The sequence below is a fragment of the Myxocyprinus asiaticus genome, chromosome 49, assembly GCF_019703515.2.
Source record: "Myxocyprinus asiaticus isolate MX2 ecotype Aquarium Trade chromosome 49, UBuf_Myxa_2, whole genome shotgun sequence".
Taxonomy (NCBI): domain Eukaryota; kingdom Metazoa; phylum Chordata; class Actinopteri; order Cypriniformes; family Catostomidae; genus Myxocyprinus; species Myxocyprinus asiaticus.
In genome coordinates, this window is record NC_059392.1 from 19781109 (window position 1) to 19804860 (window position 23752).

At 38.7% G+C, this 23752-nt stretch overlaps 1 protein-coding gene across 6 annotated transcripts in view; it reads right to left on the bottom strand.

Annotated features, from left to right (window-relative positions):
• The window catches only part of LOC127438136 (serine/threonine-protein kinase MARK1-like), a 98634-nt gene that overhangs the window by 38735 nt on the left and 36147 nt on the right, over positions 1 to 23752 (bottom strand). For all 6 annotated transcript variants that reach the window (XR_007896654.1, XM_051693466.1, XM_051693465.1 and 3 more), the window contains exons 4-6: positions 7051 to 7099; positions 2882 to 2947; positions 2705 to 2775 (exon numbers count right to left, since the gene is read on the bottom strand). Coding sequence is in view for 5 of the 6 variants with exons in the window: in XM_051693466.1 (XP_051549426.1) it covers positions 2705 to 2775; positions 2882 to 2947; positions 7051 to 7099 (186 nt within the window). In the remaining variant the exon portion in view is untranslated. The remainder of the gene's footprint in view (positions 1 to 2704; positions 2776 to 2881; positions 2948 to 7050; positions 7100 to 23752) is intronic.

The following is a 23752-nucleotide window of genomic DNA, read 5'->3' on the forward strand; positions in this document are numbered from 1 at the left end:
AAGGAACAATGAATGGAGCCCTTTACTGGGAGATTCTTGAGAATAATCTGCTGCCATCCACCAGGATGATGAAGATGAGATGTGGGTGGACCTTCCAGCAGGACAACGATCCAAAGCATACAGCAAAGGAAACTCTCAATTGGTTTCAGAGTAAAAAACAATCAAGGTGTTACAATGGCCCAATCAATCACCTGATTTGAATCCAATTGAACATTTGTGGAAAGAGCTAAAGATCAAGGTTCACAAGAGGGCCCCCTTGAATCTTCAAGATTTAAAGACAATATGTTTAGAAGAATGGGCCAAAATCACACCTGACTACTGCGGCCGATTAATTTCTTCATACAGGAAGCGTCTTGAAGCTGTCATTACAAACAAGGGCTTCTCCACTAAGTATTAAATAAATTTCAGTTAGCGTGTTCAATACTTTTTTTCCTGTGTCATTCTTCTTTATTACACATAACTTCATTTATGGACTTTAATGTTTGGATTTCTTTATGTGTGTGGATTTCTTGAGTTAATACCAAAGTCTGGTGAAAATTTCATGTGAATAGCCTCATTAAAAATATATTTACTGAAAACAAATTTGACGCGTTCAATATTTATTTCCCCCACTGTATGTACATGAGATATGTATTTACATTATTGCACCATGGGGGAGTACTGAGGCAGTTTATTTGTTCATGTGGAAAATGGCCTCAGTGCTCTGTAGCGCCGGCCAGAGGGCAACAGTTCAAAGAGGGAGTGGGCAGGGTGTGTGGGGTCCAGACTGATTCTACCTGCACATTTCCTCACTCCTGCCAGGGGGCACCAATAATCCTCTCAGCAGTCCTGACTGTCCATTATAGTTTCCTTCTGTCTAATTTGGTGGCTGAACCAAACCAGAGAGTTATAGATGTACACAGGACAGACTCAATGATGGCCGAGTAGAACTGTATCAGCAGCACCAGTGGCAGGTTGAACTTCCTCAGCTGGCGAAGGAAGTACAACATCTGCTGAGTCTTCTTCACAATGGAGTCTATGTTGGTGTCCCACTTCAGGTCTTGAAAGATGGTAGAGTCATGGAACCTGAATGACTCCACTGCTGCAACAGTGCTGTTCAGGATGGTGAGGGGGGGATTGCGGGGGATTTCTCCTGAAGTCCACTATCATTTCCACTGTTTTAAGTGTGTTCAGGGTTGCTGTGACCGCACCAGACAGCCAGCTGTTCAACCTCCCATCTTTATGCAGACTCGTCACCGTTGCGGATTTGGCCAGTGGCGTGGTGTTGTCTGCAAACTTCAGGAGCTTGACAGAGGGGTCCTTTGCAGTGCAGTCATTCTTGTACAGGGAGAAGAGCAGTGGAGAGAGAAAGTATCACTGAGTGCTATCCAGTGCTAATAGTGAGGGTCCCGGATGTGAGTTTCCCCAGTCTCACTAGCTGCTACCTATCTGTCAGAAAGCTGGTGATCCATCGACAGATTGGGGTGGGCATGGAGAGCTGGGTCAGTTTGGTTGAGAGAAGATTAGGCATGATGGTATTGAAGGCTGAACTGAACACAAGTACACAAATAGGATCCTTGCATAAGTCTCAGGTCTGTTGAGGTGTTGCAGGATATAATGTAGTCCCATGTTGACTGCATCATCCACAAATCTGTTTGCTCGGTAAGCAAACTGAAGGGGGTCCAGCAGGGGTCCAGTGATGTCCTTCATGTAGGCCAAAACCAATCTCTCAAACAACTTCATGACCACAGACGTGAGAGCGACAGGTCTGTAGGCATGAAGTCCTGTGATTTTGGTTTTTTTGGGGACCGGAATGATGGTGGAGCGTTTGAAGCAGCAGAGAACTTCACACTGCTCCAGTGATCTATTGTAGACCTATGTGAAGATGGGGGCCAGTTGGTCAGTGCAGACTTTCAGACAGGCAGGAGAAACACCATCTGAAGCTTTCCTAGTCTTTTGTTTCCGAAAGACCTGGCACACATCCTCCTCACAGATCATAAGTGCAGATTGAGTAGCAGGAGGGAGGAGGAGGGGGGTTTCAGGAGGTGTTGGTGTGTGTGTGAAGTAAAGATCAGAGAGGGGGAGGGTTGTGAGACTGGGCTTTTCAAACCTGCAGTAAAACACATTCAGTTCATCAGCCATTAGTTGACTCTCTACAGAGTGAGGGTGGAGGTGTCTTGTACTTGGTGATGCTTTTCAAGCCTTTCCACACAGATGCAGGATCGTTGGCTGAAAACTGTTTTTTCAGCTTTTCAGAGTAGCTTCTTTTAGCCACTCTGATTTCCTTAGTGTTTCTAGCCTGGTTATACAATATTTTATCCCCACTTCTGTAAGCATCCTCTTTGGCATGACGGCATGAGTGGCTTTTTGCTATTAAATTCCACTGGGATCCAGGATACAAATATTTACTTCTGACTAGAATGTAATCCAATTTTTACTAGCAGCCATTCTAGTTTTACTAGTAGCCACTGACTATTCCGATAGTCACTAGTACTTACTTTGTAGCTACTACTGTAGTTACTACTCCAATATTTTGTAGTATCTATTCCAGTTTTACTTGTACTTTACTCGTAAGATACCAGTACCGATTTATTAGACACTTACAATTGCTTTTACTCACTATTTGTACTAGTCAAAATGCTTAATTTATAGTTCATTTAATTTGTTACTAAGATTTACAAGATTTTAATTGATTCTGGTTCCTAGTACGATGTGGGTGTCTCACCTGGCGAAACTTGGCTCTTGCTTCTTTCTCCTTCATTCTCCCATGTGCAACTAAGTAGTCAAACACCTCACCTGACACAAAAACACAGAGACATTCAGAGATTTGTGACATTACATGACATGCACTAATATTGATATAAAATATGCATTTCACCCTGACAGCATCCATCAAACCCACCTCCACTTGCATACTCCATTATTAAATAAAGTGTCTTCTCTGTTTCTATGACTTCAAATAGCTTAACTAAAGGAAAGAGAGAGAGAGAAATTAGTGATAGCTTTTAAATTAAAAATACATTTGCAGTACACATTTAGTTTTTAACAGATCACAGTGTACTTACAAATATGAATTTTGTGATATTTATACAAAAATATTAAATTATGCTATTCTCTACATACTTTCTGAAATAAACAGAATGCTAAACTGATAAATTATAATGATCTTGATATTAACTCATCTGCTAACACAGGCTCTCGTTCCAAACCCTAGAGAGCTATCTACTGTCTACATAGGCAGCATCCATCTAAGTCTGCATGCTAACTGAAATGGAACATCATAAGAGACAGATTTAAAACACTCTTCAAAGGCAGCAACTTCACAGCTACTTTGGCATGTGTTTGTGTGTTGTACAAAGAGAATCTGCAGGCAGAGAGGAAGTTGACAGGGATAGGTGGGTAATAACAGCTTTTAGTCTGATTAATCTAAAATCCAGCTCAGCCTTGGCCAATCAGAAGCCAGGGCTCACACGCATGCGGCTTGAATGCCGGTCAGAAACAGCCAGTCATGCTAATCAATACAGAAGTGAAAAGGGAGTCTTGTATTGGTGAGAGAGATGCAGAAAAGAGCTGAGGTGGGCAGACGTCAGCCTGAAGAGCTAATCGTGCTAAAACAACCTGTCCGAACAACTCTCCAGTGATTCCTTTCCATTAGCAATATAAATAACTGGTTACAATACCATAAAAACAAAAAGAGAGAGAGACAGAGAGAGAGACTGCAAAAATAATTCTCAGTAGTTTTGAATTGTTTTTCTTTAAAAACACCTAAACACCCTTAAAACAAGATATATTGTTTACACTTTACAATAAGGTTGTATTCGTTATTGGTTAACTATATTAGTTAACATGAACTAACAGTGAATTATATTTTTACAGCACTTGGGTGATTCTCACAAAACCTGTCAAGAAAATGTCCTTGCCAAACTGTATTTAACCTGAATAAATAATAAAAGAATAATAATAATAACAATTAAATTATACTTTGCATAAACAAAATGAAGCCTACATTTAGGATTTTATTTTTTTCAGGACACTTGAGTACATTCTACACTGTAATTCTCATTACCAAACACGTTTTACTTTTACTTTCCCCACTGTTTTCATTGGGATTCCCATTACTGTAACACAGTCATTTTTATTGTATTACAGTAAAAAAAGATGCTGTTGTACAATTATTTATTAATTAAAGTCAGGGAAAATGAAAGACAGTACTAAGGAAGTACTACTGTGATGTATAAATACTTGATAATGAGAATATCATAACGACCATCTTTTTCGCATTGCAGTAATGAGAATTTAGGGGGAACGTGTATAATTGTCATGAAAATTATGTCACAATGTAAAAAAATCTTAATCACCCTAAAAATAGGCTTCATTTTCTACATTTTACATTTATGCATTTGGCAGACGCTTTATCCAAAGCGACTTACACTGCATTTATTACAGGGGCAATCCCCCTGGAGCAACCTGGAGTTAAATGTCTTGCTCAATGACACAATGGTGGTGGCTGTGGGGATTGAACCGGCAACCTACATGCAAAATATAATTTAGAATAAAATTATAAATATATTATAATATAATTACTTACATGTGTCTTTTGATTTTGGAGTAAAACAGACATTTTTCCAATTTCATATTCATTGTTAGTTTGTGATACCTAATGCATAAATGTTAACAAATTAAACCTTATTGTAAAGTGTTATAGATTATTTTACTTGAGAAGAAAAATTATACAACATAGGATATTAAATCTTGTTTTCAGAGAAATCTAAAAAAAAATTGTGAGATTTATAATTCAAACAAAACTATTTACCAATGAGACTATAAAAATAATCTTAATTGCAATGGAAATCAACCTGTCTGGGTAAAAATATAGATTTTTTGATTAATCGCTATCTTCAATTGAACGATCTCGATTTTGATTCTTTTATTGATTCTCCCAAGATCTTTTTACTCTAGCGCAACCCTCTAAAATGCAAGTAAATCTACCAATTGCGACCAATTTCACGCTATGCCACTTAAAAATGTCTGTGATTAGCCACTGACATCATATTTATTGATGGAATTCTTGGATTTGTACATTTAAAAAGCTAAAATATAAAATAACATATGTAAAATTAATATTTTTGTAATGTACCAAGTTAGAAGGTCCCCTGTATAATAAACAGCATTATGGTGTGGTTACATTTCCCTTTGCACGGTGAATTTTGCGGGTAAAGGCGGCATGGGCACCAAACTTGAACTCTACTTGACATTTGTGTGGGGAAATTCGCCTCCTGAAGTCCACAGCGTGAAATTCCCAATCGTGAGGATTCCTATTGAAATGACAGTATTTCGCCAGGGGAATTTCAAAATTAAGAAATCGTTCTTTCAATGAATCCAATCTAGTTTTAAAGAATCACGTTACTATACCTACATTTTTGCAAAATTATTTTTACGTGGACCGTTGTACGTCTCGTGGCAGTTTCCTGGTGAAATGAACACTAGAGGTAATTTTATTCCCTTTCACACAAATGACGAGTAAAACAATAGATTATTAGTTCATAAACACTTACCTTTTGCCTATAGCGCATGACTTGTAAGGCAATACATTTAAACGTTTGCATTACATAACCAACTATATTTACAATTGTGATTGAACTGCGCGATAGCTCAACTGATAGAGCATTGCACTTGCGATGCAAAAGACTGGGGTATGAGTCCTGAAGAGCTTGCGAGTCGACACATGAGCCAAAAGTGTCACAGAAGCACCGCAGGAAAAAAAAAAGTGGTTGTTTCAGCAATTGTGTTTTTCATTTCACATTTGCTTTTTCTGACACTATCTGTCAGGATCCCGTCAGTCTTGAGTTTTCTTTTAAGGGCCATTCACACTTGGTTTGATTGCTTGGTCTGAACCAGGGTTCATTTCCCTGGACCACTTTGTTAAGTGGATTCGGGTGCGGTTCACAGGTGTGCATCCGAGTTCGGGAAAAAAACGTTCACATCATCCAAACGAACCGATCTTTGACGTCAAACGAACCTGGGTGCGCTCCAAAAGTGCTAGAGTGAAAGCACCCATTAGTGTCAGGATCCTGTCACCTGTTTCTAGTGTTTTTGTTTAGGCCTTGTGTTTCCTCCCCATTTGCTCTATATCTCATGTATTGACCCTACCCCCCTCATTTGCCTTGTTATTAGTTTATGCTACACCTGCCTTCCTCGTCTGCCTCCTGTTCTCTGCCTCTTCATTTCTCCTGTGTGCTCTGTCCTGTGGTGGATTCTTCTTCTTGGTTCCCTCCTGGTCTGTTGTATTTTCTCATTGGTCTGGTTTCTTCTACTTTATTTATTAGTATTTTGGTCTGTTTTTGTTTCCTCATTCAGTTTCGCCCTCTCAAAGGTGGTTTTGATTTCCTGTTCAGTTGGCTTTAGTCTGGACATTTTTGTGTCTTTTTGCCCAGTTTTGTTTCGTATCTTTTCCTTTTAATTAAGAACCATTTCAAGAGTTTTAGCTGTCCGCATTTAGGTTCCCCTCACAATCCCTTAAGAAGAATCCAGCCAGCTCTCCTGGAGGCGCCTGCCCTCTCCGCTGCTGCTCCTCAGGTGGCGCCCGCCCTCTCCACTGCTGCTCCTCAGGTGGCGCCCGCCCTCTCCACTGCTGCTTCTCTGGAGGCACCTTCCCTTTCCACTGCTGCTCCCCTGGAGGTGCCCGGCCTTTCCACTGCAGCTTTTCTGGAGGCACCCGTCCTCGTCGCTCCAGTTCCTCCTTTTTGAACATCTCTCTTTCCTACTCACTCTCTAGCCAAGTATTCTCCCACTCTGGAGCAGACTAATCCCACCCCCACCTCAGAGCCACCCTCCCTTGGTCTCAGGCTTTGCCGGTGTCGCCCGATTTTATTTCTGCTCTGGATCCGCCTGACCTCATCCCCACTATAGAGCCGCCTAATCCCCACCTCAAAGCCACCCCCATAAATTTTGACTGTTTTTGGTGCAACAAAACATAACAAGAATAGGTGGGACCACAGTGGGAAAAAGAGCTAAATAATGTATGGCAACCATAATTGCTGTGTGATCATACATTCAATGATGCTGACTTACCTATATTAGGATGATTTAAGACCTTCATAATCCTCACTTCACGAAAGAGCTGAGAGAGAAAAGAGGCAATGAGAATATCAGATATTATTACAGTATTATTCACCACTGCCAGAAGTGCTAACAACTTCTTAAAACACTGACTTCACTGAAATTTTTTTGTGATTTTACCATCTGTCAACCTGAACTAACCTTGTCATGTCATAAAAAGGTCAAATTATTATACATTTAAAAATATCTGCCCTTCACACACGGTCATGAGGGTCTACAGCGGTGCTCTATGTGATGTAATTTCCTGTTTTGTGGCTTTCTTGCCACATCATAACTACAAGGCTCCCTGCATGTTGGTTAATCCACATTGACTTGTCAGTCAAAATGGAAAGTTGTAGAGGTGGAGCAAGTTATTACATTTTGATGAACGATAACAAAGTTAATCTTTTTTTATTTGGAATAATGTTCACAAGTGAATCATTCACACAAGACTAGGAAAGTGTATTAAGTAAATAGGTCAAATTTGATTTCATGTTAATTTTAATGGGACTTGTTTGTTGTTTTTAATGCAACTGTTTTTTGGACAACATTTGTTTCTTATAATAAACGTATATTTCCTATTATTTCCCATAAATTAATTAATGAGAGACCGTGTTATATTGTGAATATAGTCACGACTGAAGGGCGTTGTTAGTAGTAGTAGTTCTTTATTTGTCATTTCACAAGTAAGAATTAAATTTCATGTCTCACAGGACCCTGGTGTTACATAATACAAAACATAAAAATAGACAACAGTTTGTACATTTATACATGCAACATAAGATTACAAACAGTGCAAGAGGGAACAATAAAGTGCAAATGTAACATTTAGAAAGTGCAAAACTCGTAAGCATTGTAAACTTGTAAACCAGGTTAACCTGGGTAGCAGCAGCATGATCAAAGTGAATTGTTGGGGGGTTTTCTCAGTTCAGGTGTGGGGGAGGGTGGCATACTGGGTACTGAGGATCCTCATCACAGCCTGGGGAAAGATGCTGTTGATTAACCTAGCAAAACTGGCTCAAATGCTACGAAACTGTCTGCCCGATGGTAGGAGCTGTAAAAGATTGTGGGAGGGGTGGATGGGGTCTTTCACAATGCTGGAGGCTTTGTTAGAGCACCGTGCAAGGTAAATGTCCATGACGGAGGTGAGGGGGGACACCAATAAAGCTGTATTCACTGTCCTTTGGAGGGTCTTATGGTCAGTACAGCTGCAATTTTCAAACCAGACTGTGATGCAGCTGGTCAGCACATTCTTAATGGTGCTCCTGTAGAATGTGATATGTCAGCTGGGAGTTGTTGACACGATTCTTCCTGAAATCCACCACAATCTCCTTTGTTTTGTCTACATTAAGAGACAGGCTATTGGAACCACGTTATTCAGCCAGTTGAGTAACTTCCTCCCTTTATAGAGATCCGTCACTATTGCTGATGAGGCCCACAACTGTTGTGTCATCAGCAAATTTGAAGATAAGGCTAGAGCTGAACTTGGCAGAGAACTAATGTGTAATCAGTGTGAACAGAAGTGAGCTGAGCATACAGCCTTGAGGGGTGCCTGTATTTAGTGTGGTGATGCTGGAGATGTTGTGGCCAACACACACTGACTGAGGTCTTTCAGTTAAAAAATCCAGAATCCAGTTGCATAGGGATGTGTAAGGGTCCAGCAGACTCAGCCTACCAATGAGTTTTTGTGGGATAATTGCATTGAATGCTGAACTAAAGTCGACAAACAACATTCTGACATTTGAGATATTATTTTTCCAGATGGGTCAGGGTCAGGTGGAGAGTGGAGGAAATCATATCCTCCATAGACCGGTTGGGGCGATATGTCAACTGGTAGGGGTCATGTGTGCTGGTGAGGCTGGTCTTTTTGAGTACTTTATAATAATGGGGGTCAGTGCTACTGGGTGGTAGTCATTTAGGCAGGTCACAGTTGATTTCTTTGGAACCAGTATTATGGTGGTGGACTTGAAGCACAATGTAACAACTTCTTGATTCAGTGAGGTATTTAAGGTGTCTGCCAGAACATTGGTTTGCTTATCTGCAAAACCTTTAGTACACATGCGGGGAAACTGTCATGTCCTGCGGCTTTACGTGGGTTGATCCTAGATAGGGCCTTCCTTACTTCAGCTGGGGACGGGCGAAGTGTCTGCTCGTTGGGAGATGGTAATGTTTTCCATGCAGGTGTGTCCTTCTGGGCTTCAAATTTAGCATAGAAGTGGTTATGTTTATCTGGGACGGAGGCAATGTCATCACTGGCCTGTGGCATGGACTTGTAGCCCGTGATGTCTTTAATGCCTTGCCACAGGCTCCATGCATCATTTTTGCCTGTGAAGTGTCTGTTAAATTTCTGTGCGTACAGCCGTTTGTCCTTCCTGATGCTAGGGGAGAGATTGGCCCTCGCTGTCCCTGCTAAAAAGACCAGCATTGCTGATCACCAGCTTATGTTGTGTTTTGTTTGCTGGTCCCCAAGCATGGGATGCAGGTGTGCTGGTGTCCCCATCAGCTTAACCAGCTTCACCTGAAAGAGAATGCTGGTCAACCAACATAACCATCTAGGTTTTGCTGTTGAAAAGCATGGCTATGCTGGTCCACCAGCTAGACCAGCACCAAACCTGCACTGACCAGCATTAACCATCTTAGACCAACATGGGAATGGCATGATGATTAAGCTGGCCTTTGTAACAGGGGTCTTAAGGGCTGCTTTATCTCGCAAACTGAATGCCTCATCTCGAGTCTTTAGCAGCCTGTGGACCTCTGCTGTCACCTATGGTTTCTGGTTGGCACGTATGGTGATGGTCTTGGTGATTGTCACATCATCAACACATTTCCTGATGTAAGCAGTCACTGTTTCAGTTTACTCCTGTAGGCTAGTTTGGTGGTCATAAGTTGCTGCCTCCTTAAACATGTTCCAGCCTTTGTGTCCTGAAGTGCAGGGGTAGCCTCCTCTGATCAAACTATGATCTGTTTCTGTACTGGTCTGGTGCATTTCAAAATGGTGTGTAGACTGGAATGAGCATGAAAGAGTTATGATCTGAGCAACCAAGGTGGGGTAGGGAAACAGACTTGTATGCCTTTTTATGGTTGTGTAAACAAGGTTCAATATGGTGTTTCCCCTTGTTGCAAAGTACAAATGTTGATAGAAGTTTGGCAAAACTTGGTTGAAGATTACCATGGTTGAAGTCGCCAGCAATGATGCCAACTACTACCCCTGGAGTCACAAGTTAGAATCCAGCCAGGGCTCCTTAGCAACTAAATTGGCCCATTTGCAAGGGAGGGTAGAGTCACATGGGTTATACTCCTCGTGGTCATGATATAATGGTTCTCGCTCTCGATGGGGCACGTGGTAAGTTGTGCATGGAGATTGTGGGGAATAGCATAAGCCTCCACACATGCTAAGTCACTGTGGTTACATGCCCAGCAAGCCACGTGATAAGATGCACGGGCTGACTGTCTCAGAAGCGGAGGCAACTGAGATTTGTTCTTCCACCCAAACTGAGGTAAGCAACTGCACCACCATGAGGACCTAGTGAGCAATGGGAATTTGGCATGCCAAATTGGGGAGAAAATAATTAAAAATAATTATATAAATAAAAAGCAGTCAGGGTTGATTTTCTGTTGCTCGCTGATAGTGCTGTACAGTTCATGAAGCGCTTCTCCTGCATTGTTGCCTAGGGAGATATACACAGCCACAAAAATAATAGCTTATGAACTCCCTCAGCAGGTAGAAAGATCTACATTTCACTATCACAAATTCTACCAGCGATGAACACTGGCTGTAGACTACTAACATGTTGTTGCACCATTCTTTGTTTATGTCACCCCCGCATATCTTACCGGACATTGGTCTGTCTGCTGCTAAGCAGGTTCGTCCATGCAGCTGAATGGCCGAGTCTGGTATGTTGTCGTTTAGCCAAGTTGTAGTGAAAACAAAAGTGCAGCAATCCCTCATCTCATGCTGTGTGTTTCGTCTGAGCCTAATTAGATCTAGTTTATTATCCAGGGAGCATACATTTGAAAGAAGTATAGTCGGAAGTGCCGGTCTGCTGGGATTAACCTTTCGCAGAGTTCAGATACCTCCGTGCTTCTGTCTCCTCTCACACCACCCTCTGCTTCAGTCTGCATCATTAGGCACAGCTGCAGGTGGCAGGGGTCTGGTCTCCGCAGCAAGTGAAGGCTTTGTAGCTTTTCCATGAAGTCCGGTAAAGGGTTATGTTTCCAAGCTCTGCCGATTTCAAAAAGTGTCTGGCGGTTGTAGACATATAGCATTGTGATATCCAAATTTTTATTTGCTGACAGGAACACAGGAACAAAACAAAATCAAAAACACTGTACTTAGGGACCCAGGGTAGCCGCTGCGTTCATCCGCACTGCCATGGCTTGTAAGACATGTTGCAAAGCCGAGTACTGCTTTTATAAAACCGGTTACCACACAATAAATATATTAAGGACACAAACATTTATTAAAATGTTTTTTTTAAGTAAATCATTGAATGTTATCCTTCCGTTACCAGATATAGGCCACATACACACATTTAAAAACTCCGTTATCACTTTCCTATTGTCATTGTTTATCAAAATGCTTTCAAAACTCTGTTTTTGCTGAGGGAGAACATCAGTCTAGTGTGGACAAGTGGTGTAAATGTAGCAAAATTAATGCATATTAGTGTAGACATGGCCATAGTCCCTGACAGTAAACAGTAATAGAACCTTATTATGCAAGAAAAATAACTGTCCGCTATGAGTGGTTCTTTATGAAAAGAAATATATTACAGATGAATCATTCACAGACTAGAAAAGTGTCTTAAGTAAATAGGTCTATTTTTAATTTCATGTTGACTTCAATGGGACTTTTTTTGGTAATGGTCTCAGGATGATCACCTATTCCTAACCCAAACCCCTAAACCTAACATTGACAGACTGACTTTATGCCACCCCCCCCAAAAATAAAAAAACTAATGAAATGAATTTTAATTCAGGAATTGAAAAACATGTTAAGAGGTGCATTCAAGTCATTGTCGCAATGAAATGCATTCTTAACCCTTGTACGTCAATTTAAAAATGGTTACTCAGAGGTCATGTCTGCATCAAAAAACTGCCATAATAATATGATACATTCATATTATTTTCCACTTTCAATTAGTTTTTTTTTTTTTTTACCAACATCAGTCCTGATCATAACTCCCAAATATTCATTCATTTTCAGGACTTTAACCCTTTAAATGGCAGTTTATTTCCATAATGCCACAGTTGTTTTTTACACACATACACACACACACACACACACACAAATTTCTCAATAAACATATACAAAACACACTCTGACATCCATACCAACACACCCACACAATTTTAGCTGCATCATTTATTCAACTGGCCTGCAATGATCTATAATACAGCAAACAGAAAACAGGACAAAAGCATGTATTTGCTCCATAGGCTAAACATGAGAAAATGGTGTCATCTGGTGGAAAATATTACAAATTTAAATTTTGAAGCCAGGGCTCCAGAATGAAAGCATAATATCATAGAATTCATGATTTTATGCTTTAATGGCATTGGGATCAAATACTGCAGTTTTAATGGGTTTCTATGGGGTCATTTTTGTCCTGAAGGTCCTGAGTGTAACTATTTTGTGTACACAGTGTATTATAGATGTATTGTAGGAACTGAGGTTGAAATATCAAAAATATCAAAATTTATGCCGTTGACATTAACACAGCCAAAATTATCGAAAAATAAAAATGAAAAAGACAAAAATGTCCCGAAGGTCGCACAAGGGTGTTTTTTTATATATATATATGTATGTATGTATATAATATATATATATATACACTATATTGCCAAAAGTATTCGCTCATCTGCCTTTAGACGCATATGAAATTAAGTGACATCCCATTCTTAATCCATAGGGTTTAATATGACGTCGGCCCACCCTTTGCAGCTATAACAGCTTCAACTCTTCTGGGAAGGCTTTCCACAAGGTTTAGGAGTGTGTTTATGGGAATTTTTGACCATTCTTCCAGAAGCGCATTTGTGAGGTCAGACACTGATGTTGGACGAGAAGGCCTGGCTCGCAGTCTTCGCTCTAATTCATCCCAAAGGTGCTCTATCGGGTTGAGGTCAGGACTCTGTGCAGGCCAGTCAAGTTCTTCCACACCAAACTCGCTCATCCATGTCTTTATGGACCTTGCTTTGTGCACTGATGCGCAGTCATGTTGGAACAGGAAGGGGCCATCCCCAAACTGTTCCCACAAAGTTGGGAGCATGGAATTGTCCAAAATCTCTTGGTATGCTGAAGCATTCCGAGTTCCTTTCACTGGAACTAAGGGGCCAAGCCCAGCTCCTGAAAAACAACCCCACACCATAATCCCCCCTCCACCAAACTTCACAGTTGGCACAATGCAGTCAGACAAGTACCGTTCTCCTGGCAACCGCCAAACCCAGACTCGTCCATCAGATTGCCAGATGGAGAAGCGTGATTCTTCACTCCAGAGAACGTGTCTCCACTGCTCTAGAGTCCGGTGGCGGCGTGCTTTACACCACTGCATCCGACGCTTTGCATTGCACTTGGTGATGTATGGCTTGGATGCAGCTGCTCGGCCATGGAAACCCATTCCATGAAGCTCTCTACGCACTGTTCTTGAGCTAATCTGAAGGCCACATGAAATCTGGAGGTCTGTAGCGATTGACTCTGCAGAAAGTTGACAACCTCCGCGCACTATGCGCCTCAGCATCCGCTGACCCCGCTCTGTCATTTTACGTGGCCTACCACTTCGTGGCTGACTTGCTGTCATTCCCAATCGCTTCCACTTTGTTATAATACCACTGACAGTTGACTGTGGAAAATTTAGTAGCGAGGAAATTTCACGACTGGACTTGTTGCACAGGTGGCATCCTATCACAGTACCACGCTGGAATTCACTGAGCTCCTGAGAGCGGCCCATTCTTTCACAAATGTTTGCAGAAGCAGTCTGCATGCCTAGGTGCTTCATTTTATACACCTGTGGCCATGGAAGTGATTGGAACACCTGAATTCAATTATTTGGATGGGTGAGCGAATACTTTTAGCAATATAGTGTGTATATATATATATATATATTTTTATTTATTTATTTATTTATTTATTTTATTTTTTATTGTAAAGTATAACAGCAGACTGAAGGGTAAAAAGAGGTTGAATGTTAAATTCTACTTCCTGTTTCTTACCCAATGTCTCTTTATCCTTCTCTGCTCACTCTGTAGAGGCCACCATATTAACACAAAAACACTCACAGATTCTCTTTATACAGGCAAAACCACAGAAGGCTGTGTTTTTGCGAATGAGTGCTACATGAATGAATGAACATGTACAGCCCTGCAGCGCACCGTCAGATGAACTGAGAACTCTACACGTGACTGGCTAAGGAATGGCAACACATGTGATGTCACATACACTTATCTGTCTGAGGCAGAATTCACTGAAATATACACTGTACACATACAAATGAGGAAATGACAACAAATAATAATAATGAAAAAAAAACATTATATAACATTATGAAAAGTCAACAAGCATTTTCCAAGAATAGGGAACAAAAAGGGGCTTTTTAACTCTTAAAAGGGCAAGTGAAAGGAGATTACCTCAGGCAGTTTGCAATTTAGATATGCCTGAATACAGTTCAAAACCCTGATTTGGGTTCATTATTTTCTAGTAAAATATTAAATAAATATAAAAAGGAAAATGACACCACAATAGGTAACATAGTTGCAAGAAAGAGGGCAGATATAGCCTAAATGAGGCTAGCTAGTTTGGGGCCAAACGTTTGTTTGCATGTTTGTTTTGTTATTGATAAACATATTTCCCATGAATTAAAGAAAAATATTTATTTGATCATTTTTTCTTACAATAACTTTTGTAACAGAGTTGAATGCTTGAGCTTGATGAATGTAGTCAACTGTTTTAAAATCCTGTGATAACAGTAGTGCTGCAATTAACGATTACTTTGAATGTTGATTAATTGACGATTATTTCTTCGATTAATCGGATAAAAAAAGCCAAATTGTTCAAGCTGTGCAGGAACACACATTCGCTCCTAAACATAGTAGCATGATTCTGTAGCCTAAGGTCTTTATTCTATAAATATGACTCTTTGTAATAGGCTAATCCCATTACAGTTACTGGTCTTATAAAATAGCCTATAATTTCTTGCATTTTATGTAGGTTGTCAATAAATTACAGTTATTTAAACCTAAATGTGATCTCCAACAACCAACATTTTAACATTTATTAAGGAAAATATGTGCTTGACTTTGAATTCATAACATTTAAACAATAAAATATCAGATAGCACTCAACACACCTGATGCTGCAACCGGCCCAAATTAAACTGTATGCTTATGATGTTCTTTTAAGTGTTTAACATAAAGTGTTCCTGTGCATTAGACAACTTGGGTAGTGGCTTTTTAGCGTGCTATAACTCGTCTAAGCCATTTTTCACATTTGTCTTATCATACAAACACAATTTTCACTACTGTATAGTGCTACCTGAGTCATTATCTGGTTAATCGATAATGAAATTCATTGTCGATTATTTTCATTATCAAATATGGTTGATTCTATCGATTAGTTGTTGCAACACTAAATAACAGGGTTGAAAAGTGCCAATTATGGTGTGAATTTAATAATCAAAAATAACACAAAACTTCAAAAAAAAAATGGTATTTGACTGAAGTTCGAAAATAACTCATGCTGTAAACAGTCAAAATGTCACATTGGGAGAGAAAGTGATGAGCAGCTGTTTGAAAATCTCCACCAATCAGAAGTGCAGAGCAGGTCAAAACTGACAGCCCAGAAGGATTAGACAATACACACTGACAGATCAATTTATCTCACGACAAAGACGTCCAACAATGCCTTTGTTCTGGTTTAGGAAACAGGAGTTTTTGGGATCACAAACGGATCTATGTGGGAAAGTCACTCCAGAAAATATGTTTTCTTGAACTACATCAATGATGAAACTTTGCAATATTAATGTAACAAAAAAAAAAAAAAAAAAAAAAATTTTTTATTGTTAATGTAACTTAACTCATTTTAGTGTTAGAATTTAGTATTTAGCACTTTCCACGAATATGGTATACTTTGGTATTGCTTAACTATTTTAAAAGCATTAAAGGGGTCATGACATTAGGTATCAAACTGTCCTTGATCTTTTGACATATAAGAGGTCATTGTACTATAAAAATATACTGTAAGTTTCAGAACTGAAAACTTCCTCAACAGAAAAAGAGCATTTATTTAAACCAAGCTGCAAAAACAGCTCGTTTGGAATTTGTGGAACTTGTGACATCACAGGGACTACATAAATCTGCATATGCAATGCCTATTTTTCATCACTGCACCCTTGGCCCCGCCCACTTGTGCTCAGTCAGTCACACAGTTGAACTGGAGAGACAGATGGGCCTGTCATGGGAGATTCATCCTAAGTGGACTTACACAGGACACCTTCATGTGCCTGTCTGGATTTAAATGTATTCCTACACAAACATTCAAAGACAGATGTCTTTGACCGCTTGATACATTTCTCTGGCCATTTTTAAAAGATGTGGTGTCAAGTTACAACTCTGAAGAGGAGAAGCTCTCTGTCATTCAGCTGAGCAAAAACATGTCATGGATGCGTTCTTTCGCCCATCTGTGCTATTTTTAGTTGTTGGTGTATGAAAACATGAAAGAATAATACTGGAAACTGGATGTGTCTTCAGCATATTTTAGAGTGGATTGCATGTTCGGCTCATATCATACCATAATTCGATTCAAGCTTTGCAAAGGAACTGTTATTGAAGGATGAGGCAGTTAAAACACTTGGACGCGATCGCAAAAATCGTGAGTAAATAGTTTAATTCATGAATATTTCATATACTACCGGTCAAAAGTTTTGAAACACTTGACTGAAATGTTTCTCATGATCTTAAAAATCTTTTGATCTGAAGGCGTATGCTTAAATGTTTGAAATTAGTTTTGTAGACAAAAATATAATTGTGCCACTATATTAATTTACTTCATTATAAAACTAAAATTTAATTAAAAATGTTTTTGAAATTGATGACTTGGACCAAATAATAAAGAAAAGCAGCCAATAAGTGCCCAACATAGATGGGAACTCCTTCAGTACTGTTTAAAAAGCATCCCAGGGTGATACCTCAAGAAGTTGGTTGAGAAAATGTCAAGAGTACATGTCTGCAATTTCTAGGCAAAGGGTGACTACTTTGAAGATGCTAAAATATAACACAGTTTTGATTTCTTTTGGATTTTGTTTAGTCACAACATAATTCCCATAGTTCCATTTATGTTATTCCATAGTTTTAATGACTTTACTATTATTCTAAAATGTGTCTAAAATATATATATATATATATATATATATATATATATATATATACAGTGGTGTGAAAAAGTGTTTGCCCCCTTCCTGATTTCTTATTTTTTTGCATGTTTGTCACAATTAAATGTTTCAGATCATCAAACAAGTTTAAATATTAGTCAAAGATAACACAAGTAAACACAAAATGCAGTTTTTAAATGAAGGTTGTTATTATTAAGGGAAAACAAAATCCAAACCTACATGGCCCTGTGTGAAAAAGTGTTTGCCCCCTGAACCTAATAACTGGTTGGGCCACCCTTAGCAGCAACAACTGCAATCAAGCGTTTGCGATAACTTGCAATGAGTCTTTTACAGTGCTGTGGAGGAATTTTGGCCCACTCATCTTTGCAGAATTGTTGTAATTCAGCCACATTGGAGGGTTTTCGAGCATGAACTGCCTTTTTAAGGTCATGCCCCAGCATCTCAATAGGATTCAGGTCAGGACTTTGACTAGGCCACTCCAAAGTCTTCATTTTGTTTTTCATCAGCCATTCAGAGGTGGACTTGCTGGTGTGTTTTGGATCATTGTCCTGCTGCAGAACCCAAGTTCGCTTCAGCTTGAGGTCACGAACAGATGGCCGGACATTCTCCTTTCAGGATTTTTTGGTAGACAGCAGAATTCATGGTTCCATTTATCACAGCAAGTCTTCCAGGTCCTGAAGCAGCAAAACAGCCCCAGACCATCACACTACCACCACCATATTTTACTGTTGGTATGATGTTCTTTTTCTGAAATTCGGTGTTACTTTTACGCCAGATGTAATGGGACACACACCTTCCAAAAAGTTCAATTTTTGTCTCGTCAGTCCACAGAGTATTTTCCCTAAAGTCATGGGGATCATTAAGATGTTTTCTGGCAAAAATGAGACGAGCCTTAATGTTCTTTTTGTTCAGCAGTGGTTTTCGTCTTGGAACTCTGCCATGCAGGCCATTTTTGCCCAGTCTCTTTCTTATGGTGGAGTCATGAACACTGACCTTAACTGAGGCAAGTGAGGCCTGCAGTTCTTTGGATGTTGTTGTGGGGTCTTTTGTGACCTCTTGGATGAGTCGTCGCTGCGCTCTTGGGGTAATTTTGGTCAGCCGGCCACTCCTGGGAAGGTTCACCACTGTTCCATGTTTTCGCCATTTGTGGATAATGGCTCTCACTGTGGTTCTCTGGAGTCCCAAAGCTTTAGAAATGGCTTTATAACCTTTTCCAGACTGACAGATCTCAATTACTTTCTTTCTCATTTGTTCCTGAATTTCTTTGGATCTCGGCGTGATGTCTAGCTTTTGAAGATTTGTTGGTCTACTTCACTTTGTCAGGCAGGTCCTATTTAAGTGATTTCTTGATTGAGAACAGGTGTGGCAGTAATCAGGCCTGGATGTGGCTAGAGAAATTGAACTCAGGTGTGATAAACCACAGTTAAGTTATGTTTTAACAGGTGGGGCAAACACTTTTTCACACAGGGCCATGCAGGTTTGGATTTTGTTTTCCCTTAATAATAACAACCTTCATTTAAAAACTGCATTTTGTGTTTACTTGTGTTATCTTTGACTAATATTTAAACTTGTTTGATGATCTGAAACATTTAAGTGTGACAAACATGCAAAAAAATAAGAAATCAGGAAGGGGGCAAACACTTTTTCACACCACTGTATATATATATATATAATAAAGAATGAGTAAGTGTTTCAAAACTTTTGACCGGTAGTGTATGTCATGACTGTGTGATGGTTTATGTTGATGACATCCTGACGTGACACAATGGCTTGAGGCTGTCTACACCTGGCGCCTCGACATAAACTTTCTACAACGTTTATTTGTGTTGTTGGCAGTAGTAGTGCCACCATGTGCAGCGCAAAATGGAACGGGACATCTGTTTACTGTCTGCGCAATGCAACGCGCCGCAACGGACACTTCCATGGTAGACAGCATCATTGATTATAATGGGTTCTATTGCTTTTGACGCGACGTGACTCAAGAGTTGTGCTTGAGATGAACAGTTTAATATATTCAGATTCAATGTGTTGGATGTGCGTTATGTGTCAACCCTGACATATAGTTTTATAATGTTGTTGAAAGGCCTGTCGCCATTATTAAATAACCATCTGATTGCGGTTATTTGATTTAACCGCGATTATTTTGAGACAACCATGATTATTGGGCATTCAAATTCCAATCACATTTTAAGCAAATATACTGTATAAATGCCATGAACGGCACGTTTGTGTGTCATTCAGTTGAACTCCGAGTCCGAGCGCCACTGAGCCGCACCGTGGAGGTAAACCAGCTCCTGTCCTGGAGAGCGCTTGAAGCGCTCTGATGCGTGTGCTGTCAGCAGAGACTTGCACCAAAACTTCCGCGAAAATATAAACGAACAAGTATAAACTTTGATAGTGAACACAAAGCGCTCCGGTTTCACTTTAAACGATCCTGGAATGGCAAATGTTCCTGGTTCATACACTGTTAATGATGCACACTTTATTTCTGTGGAGTGATAAAATGATGAAACAAAATCTCAAAGTTTTTGCTTCATGACAAATAAGGGCTTGTGAGTCGTGGATTTAATCAGGGCATTAAAATAACGTGTGAAAGTGAAGAAATTAGGAAATAAATATTTTACTATTGCATAATATTATAAAAATGTAATATAAATATAATAAAATATATATTAAAAAAATATATATATTTTTTATTTAAAAAAATTATAAAATTAGTTAAAAAAAAACTAGTGTATATTTAAAATTTACCAAAACTAAAGTTGACCATAAACAGAGACATATTTTAAGTATTTAGAAATATTTTGATATTTAAAACATTATTTTTCATGTCATTCATAAGTTTTTAAAGCCTTAAAAGGAAATCATAGTTTATTCCTATTATGAAGCACACATGCACACCTTAAAAAATGACAATTTATGACAATTAATTGTTAAAGCCCTTAACGAGACAATTAATCGTCACATTCCTAAAACAGGCAATTAATCATCATAATCGCAATTATTTGTTTGACAATTAATCGTCAGACAAATTTCATAATTCTGATAGCCCTAGTTATTGAGCTGGTTCATTCTCTTCCGACTGAGTTTCAAAGATGGCTCTATTCGAGGGGCTGCACGATTTTAGCCAATCATAACAGTGGGAGTTTATGCTGAAGTTTCAAGAAAGTGCTTAGGCACTTAAATTTTAATGCAAAAAAAAAAAAAAAAAACTTTACTAACATAACAGTATTAGTGCACCTCAGGGAAGATAATAAAACTATAAAACAAAAGAGCATTTCATGAACCCTTTAAAGGCACAAATCCTATGTTTTTTTTCTAGTGAAAACTATTAGATATGTTAGATAAACTATTATTCATCAAAATCAAAAAAGCATGAAAGGCAGTTTATTTTAAACACATCAAAAAAGGTGTAGGCCAATATATCGGTTTTACCAATTAATAGGTGCCGATAGTTGCTTTTTGGAACTATCGGTTATCGGCAAAAATCTATGTTGATAGTTGCAGGTAGTTTTTTTTCACCATGCTCCTCTGATAATTTCGTTTTTTTAAATGAAGCGAGGACATGCAAAGAAAAAAATGCAACTATGGAAACGGCCCTCGTCAGCACATACATTGTGTCTTCAACTTCATATATTGTGAATAATAATATTTATTAGGCTATAAAAAGCTTAATTTGTTAAACATTAAAAATAGAGCATTCTAACAGAGCCAAGTATCCATTATTTCAAAATAAGAGTCCCAGGTGTGTTTCAGGCTTGTTTGGTATTAAAAGTTCCATGTTGTGCACCCAATCTTCTTTTTTTCTGATTATTATTGAGAGTTTGGTTGAAAAATAAACTACATCTGTGATTTTATACATTTTGTACTCTGGCCTCCATGTCTGTGCCGACTTGTAAAAAATTGAACATTCTATGAATCGATTTTAAAAACTAATCGGCTGATTAATCGGTTCTCAGCTTAATTATCAGTGTCGGCAAATTCCACTATCGGTTGACCTCAACATCAAATGTCTGTGTCTATAATTTACACCCTTTCTACAGCATGGTGGGAAGACAAGTAAATAATCTCATTCCATTTGTTTGCAATTTTTACAAAAAGTTATTTTACTGACTGCATTCATCAAGCTTACCACTGAACCCCTGTTAGAAAAATGATCAAATAAATAATTTTCTTTGATTTATGGCAAATATCAGTTTATCAATAGATACAAACCAACATTTGGTCCCAAACTAGCCCCTATGAAGTGATAGTTTATTTCAGGGTAACTTTTCAACCCTGTTATTTGCAACCCAGTTAATCTATTCTGGCATATTTGTATTTATTTATTTACTTTTAAATGAAATTGTATTTAATTCTAATGCTTATTTAATATTTATTGCTAGAAAATAACAAAAATCACACATATCAGGGTTTTACACTGTATTCAGACATGCTCCAAATTTTGGTAACAGGGTTGCAAAAATTGCGAACCTCATATAAAATAAATGTAAAATAAAATACAGCGATGATGGGCCCAAGCACCATGGGTTCATTTCCACCCGGTGGCTTGCAGAAAACAGTGCAAGGTGGACACATGCATTTGGCATTTGACATTATTCTAAACAATTTTGAAGCAATCTGAGTAAATATAAGAGGACCATTTTAAAGTCTGTTATAAGAGCCACACTTCTTGCTGCCAGGTGGTGGTGCTATGACCGTGACCCAAAATAGTCACATCCATTTGATTATCCCCCAAGTCTAAACTTACATCTAAAATTTGATCTAAATCACACATTGCACACAGATGAGATGAGACACTTCCTGTTTCCCATTTATCACCATTAATTTAGTGCCTCACCATGGCGACACCATTCGATATATCAAAAATCTGTTCACAATTTAGCATCTTTAATGTCTTGGCATAATATTGTCTAAATGTGGTGACAGTCTCATGAATCACCTAGGAGGAGTATTTAAAAGTTCAGAGACTGCAATATTAAAAAAATCCAAAATGGTCGACTTCCTGTTGGGTGAGCTAATGACTTCAAGTATGAAAGTTGTTTGGCTTGATGAGAACAATATATTTACCAAGTTTGGTGACTCTAGGTGAAAATGGGGGTGCTACAGAGACCCCATTACATGCCTATTTTAAAGGGGGCTCCTACACACCCAAGTGTGAACTTTTGCCCAGCCCTAATGGCTGATGACTCTGATGTGTGTGCAAAATTTCATGACATTTTAAGCATGCCAAGTGCCTCAAAAACACCCAAATATAGGAAGGAATAATAAGGTTAATCCGTTGCCATGGCAACACTATTTAAGATATCAAATATCCCTTTACAATTTTACATCAACAGTGTCTTGACATTATTCTAAATAATTTTGAAACAATTCATGTAAACACATTCAGGGCTATTTCAAAGTCTGTTAAAATTGCCATACTTCCTGCTGCCAGTTGGTGGCGCTATGACTGTTACCCATAATAGCCGGATCCATGTGATCAGCCCCCATTACCAAACATACAGCTGAATTTTCATCAAAATCACACAATGCACACAAATGATATTAGGCACTTCCTGTTTCCCATTTTTCGCCATAAATGTATTGCTTCGCCATGGTGATACCAAAGTATTAAAAATCCGTTCACAATTTAGCATCTACAATGTCTTGGCATGATGTTGCACAAATTTGGTGCCAGTCACATGAATTCCCTAGCAGGAGTATTTAAAAGTTCAGAGCTTGTGATTTTCAACAAAAAAACAAAAAACAAACAAAAAAAAAATGGCGACTTCCTGTTGGGCAGAGCTAATGACAGCAAACATGAAAGTTGTTTGACTTGATGAGAAAAATATCTTTTGGTGACTATAGGTGAAAATGGTGGTGCTACAGAGGCCATCTTACACGCCCATTTTAAAGGGGGCGCTACAGAGTCGTGTGTGCAAAATTTCAAGAGTTTTCATGAATGTTAAGTACCCCAAAAGTACCGAAAACCTTGAAAGAATAATAATAATAATAATCATCATTAAAAGAACAATGGATTTTTAGCTCAGGATTTTAGTAGACTTCATGGGTTGATGATTTTTTTAGAAGTCCAGAATATCTTAAACACTATGATGATGGAATTAATAGTGGAATATAATATAATATTTAATTTATTTACAGTTACTACAGTTACTATTGCATTTGATGTTGTTTTGATTATTTAAATAAAAGCTATGATTGTTTAGACTGAGAATTTATTTCATTTATTAGATTCTTTTGATTCTATTATATTTAAAATAATTGGATGACATGCTGTTTCTTTATATATGTTT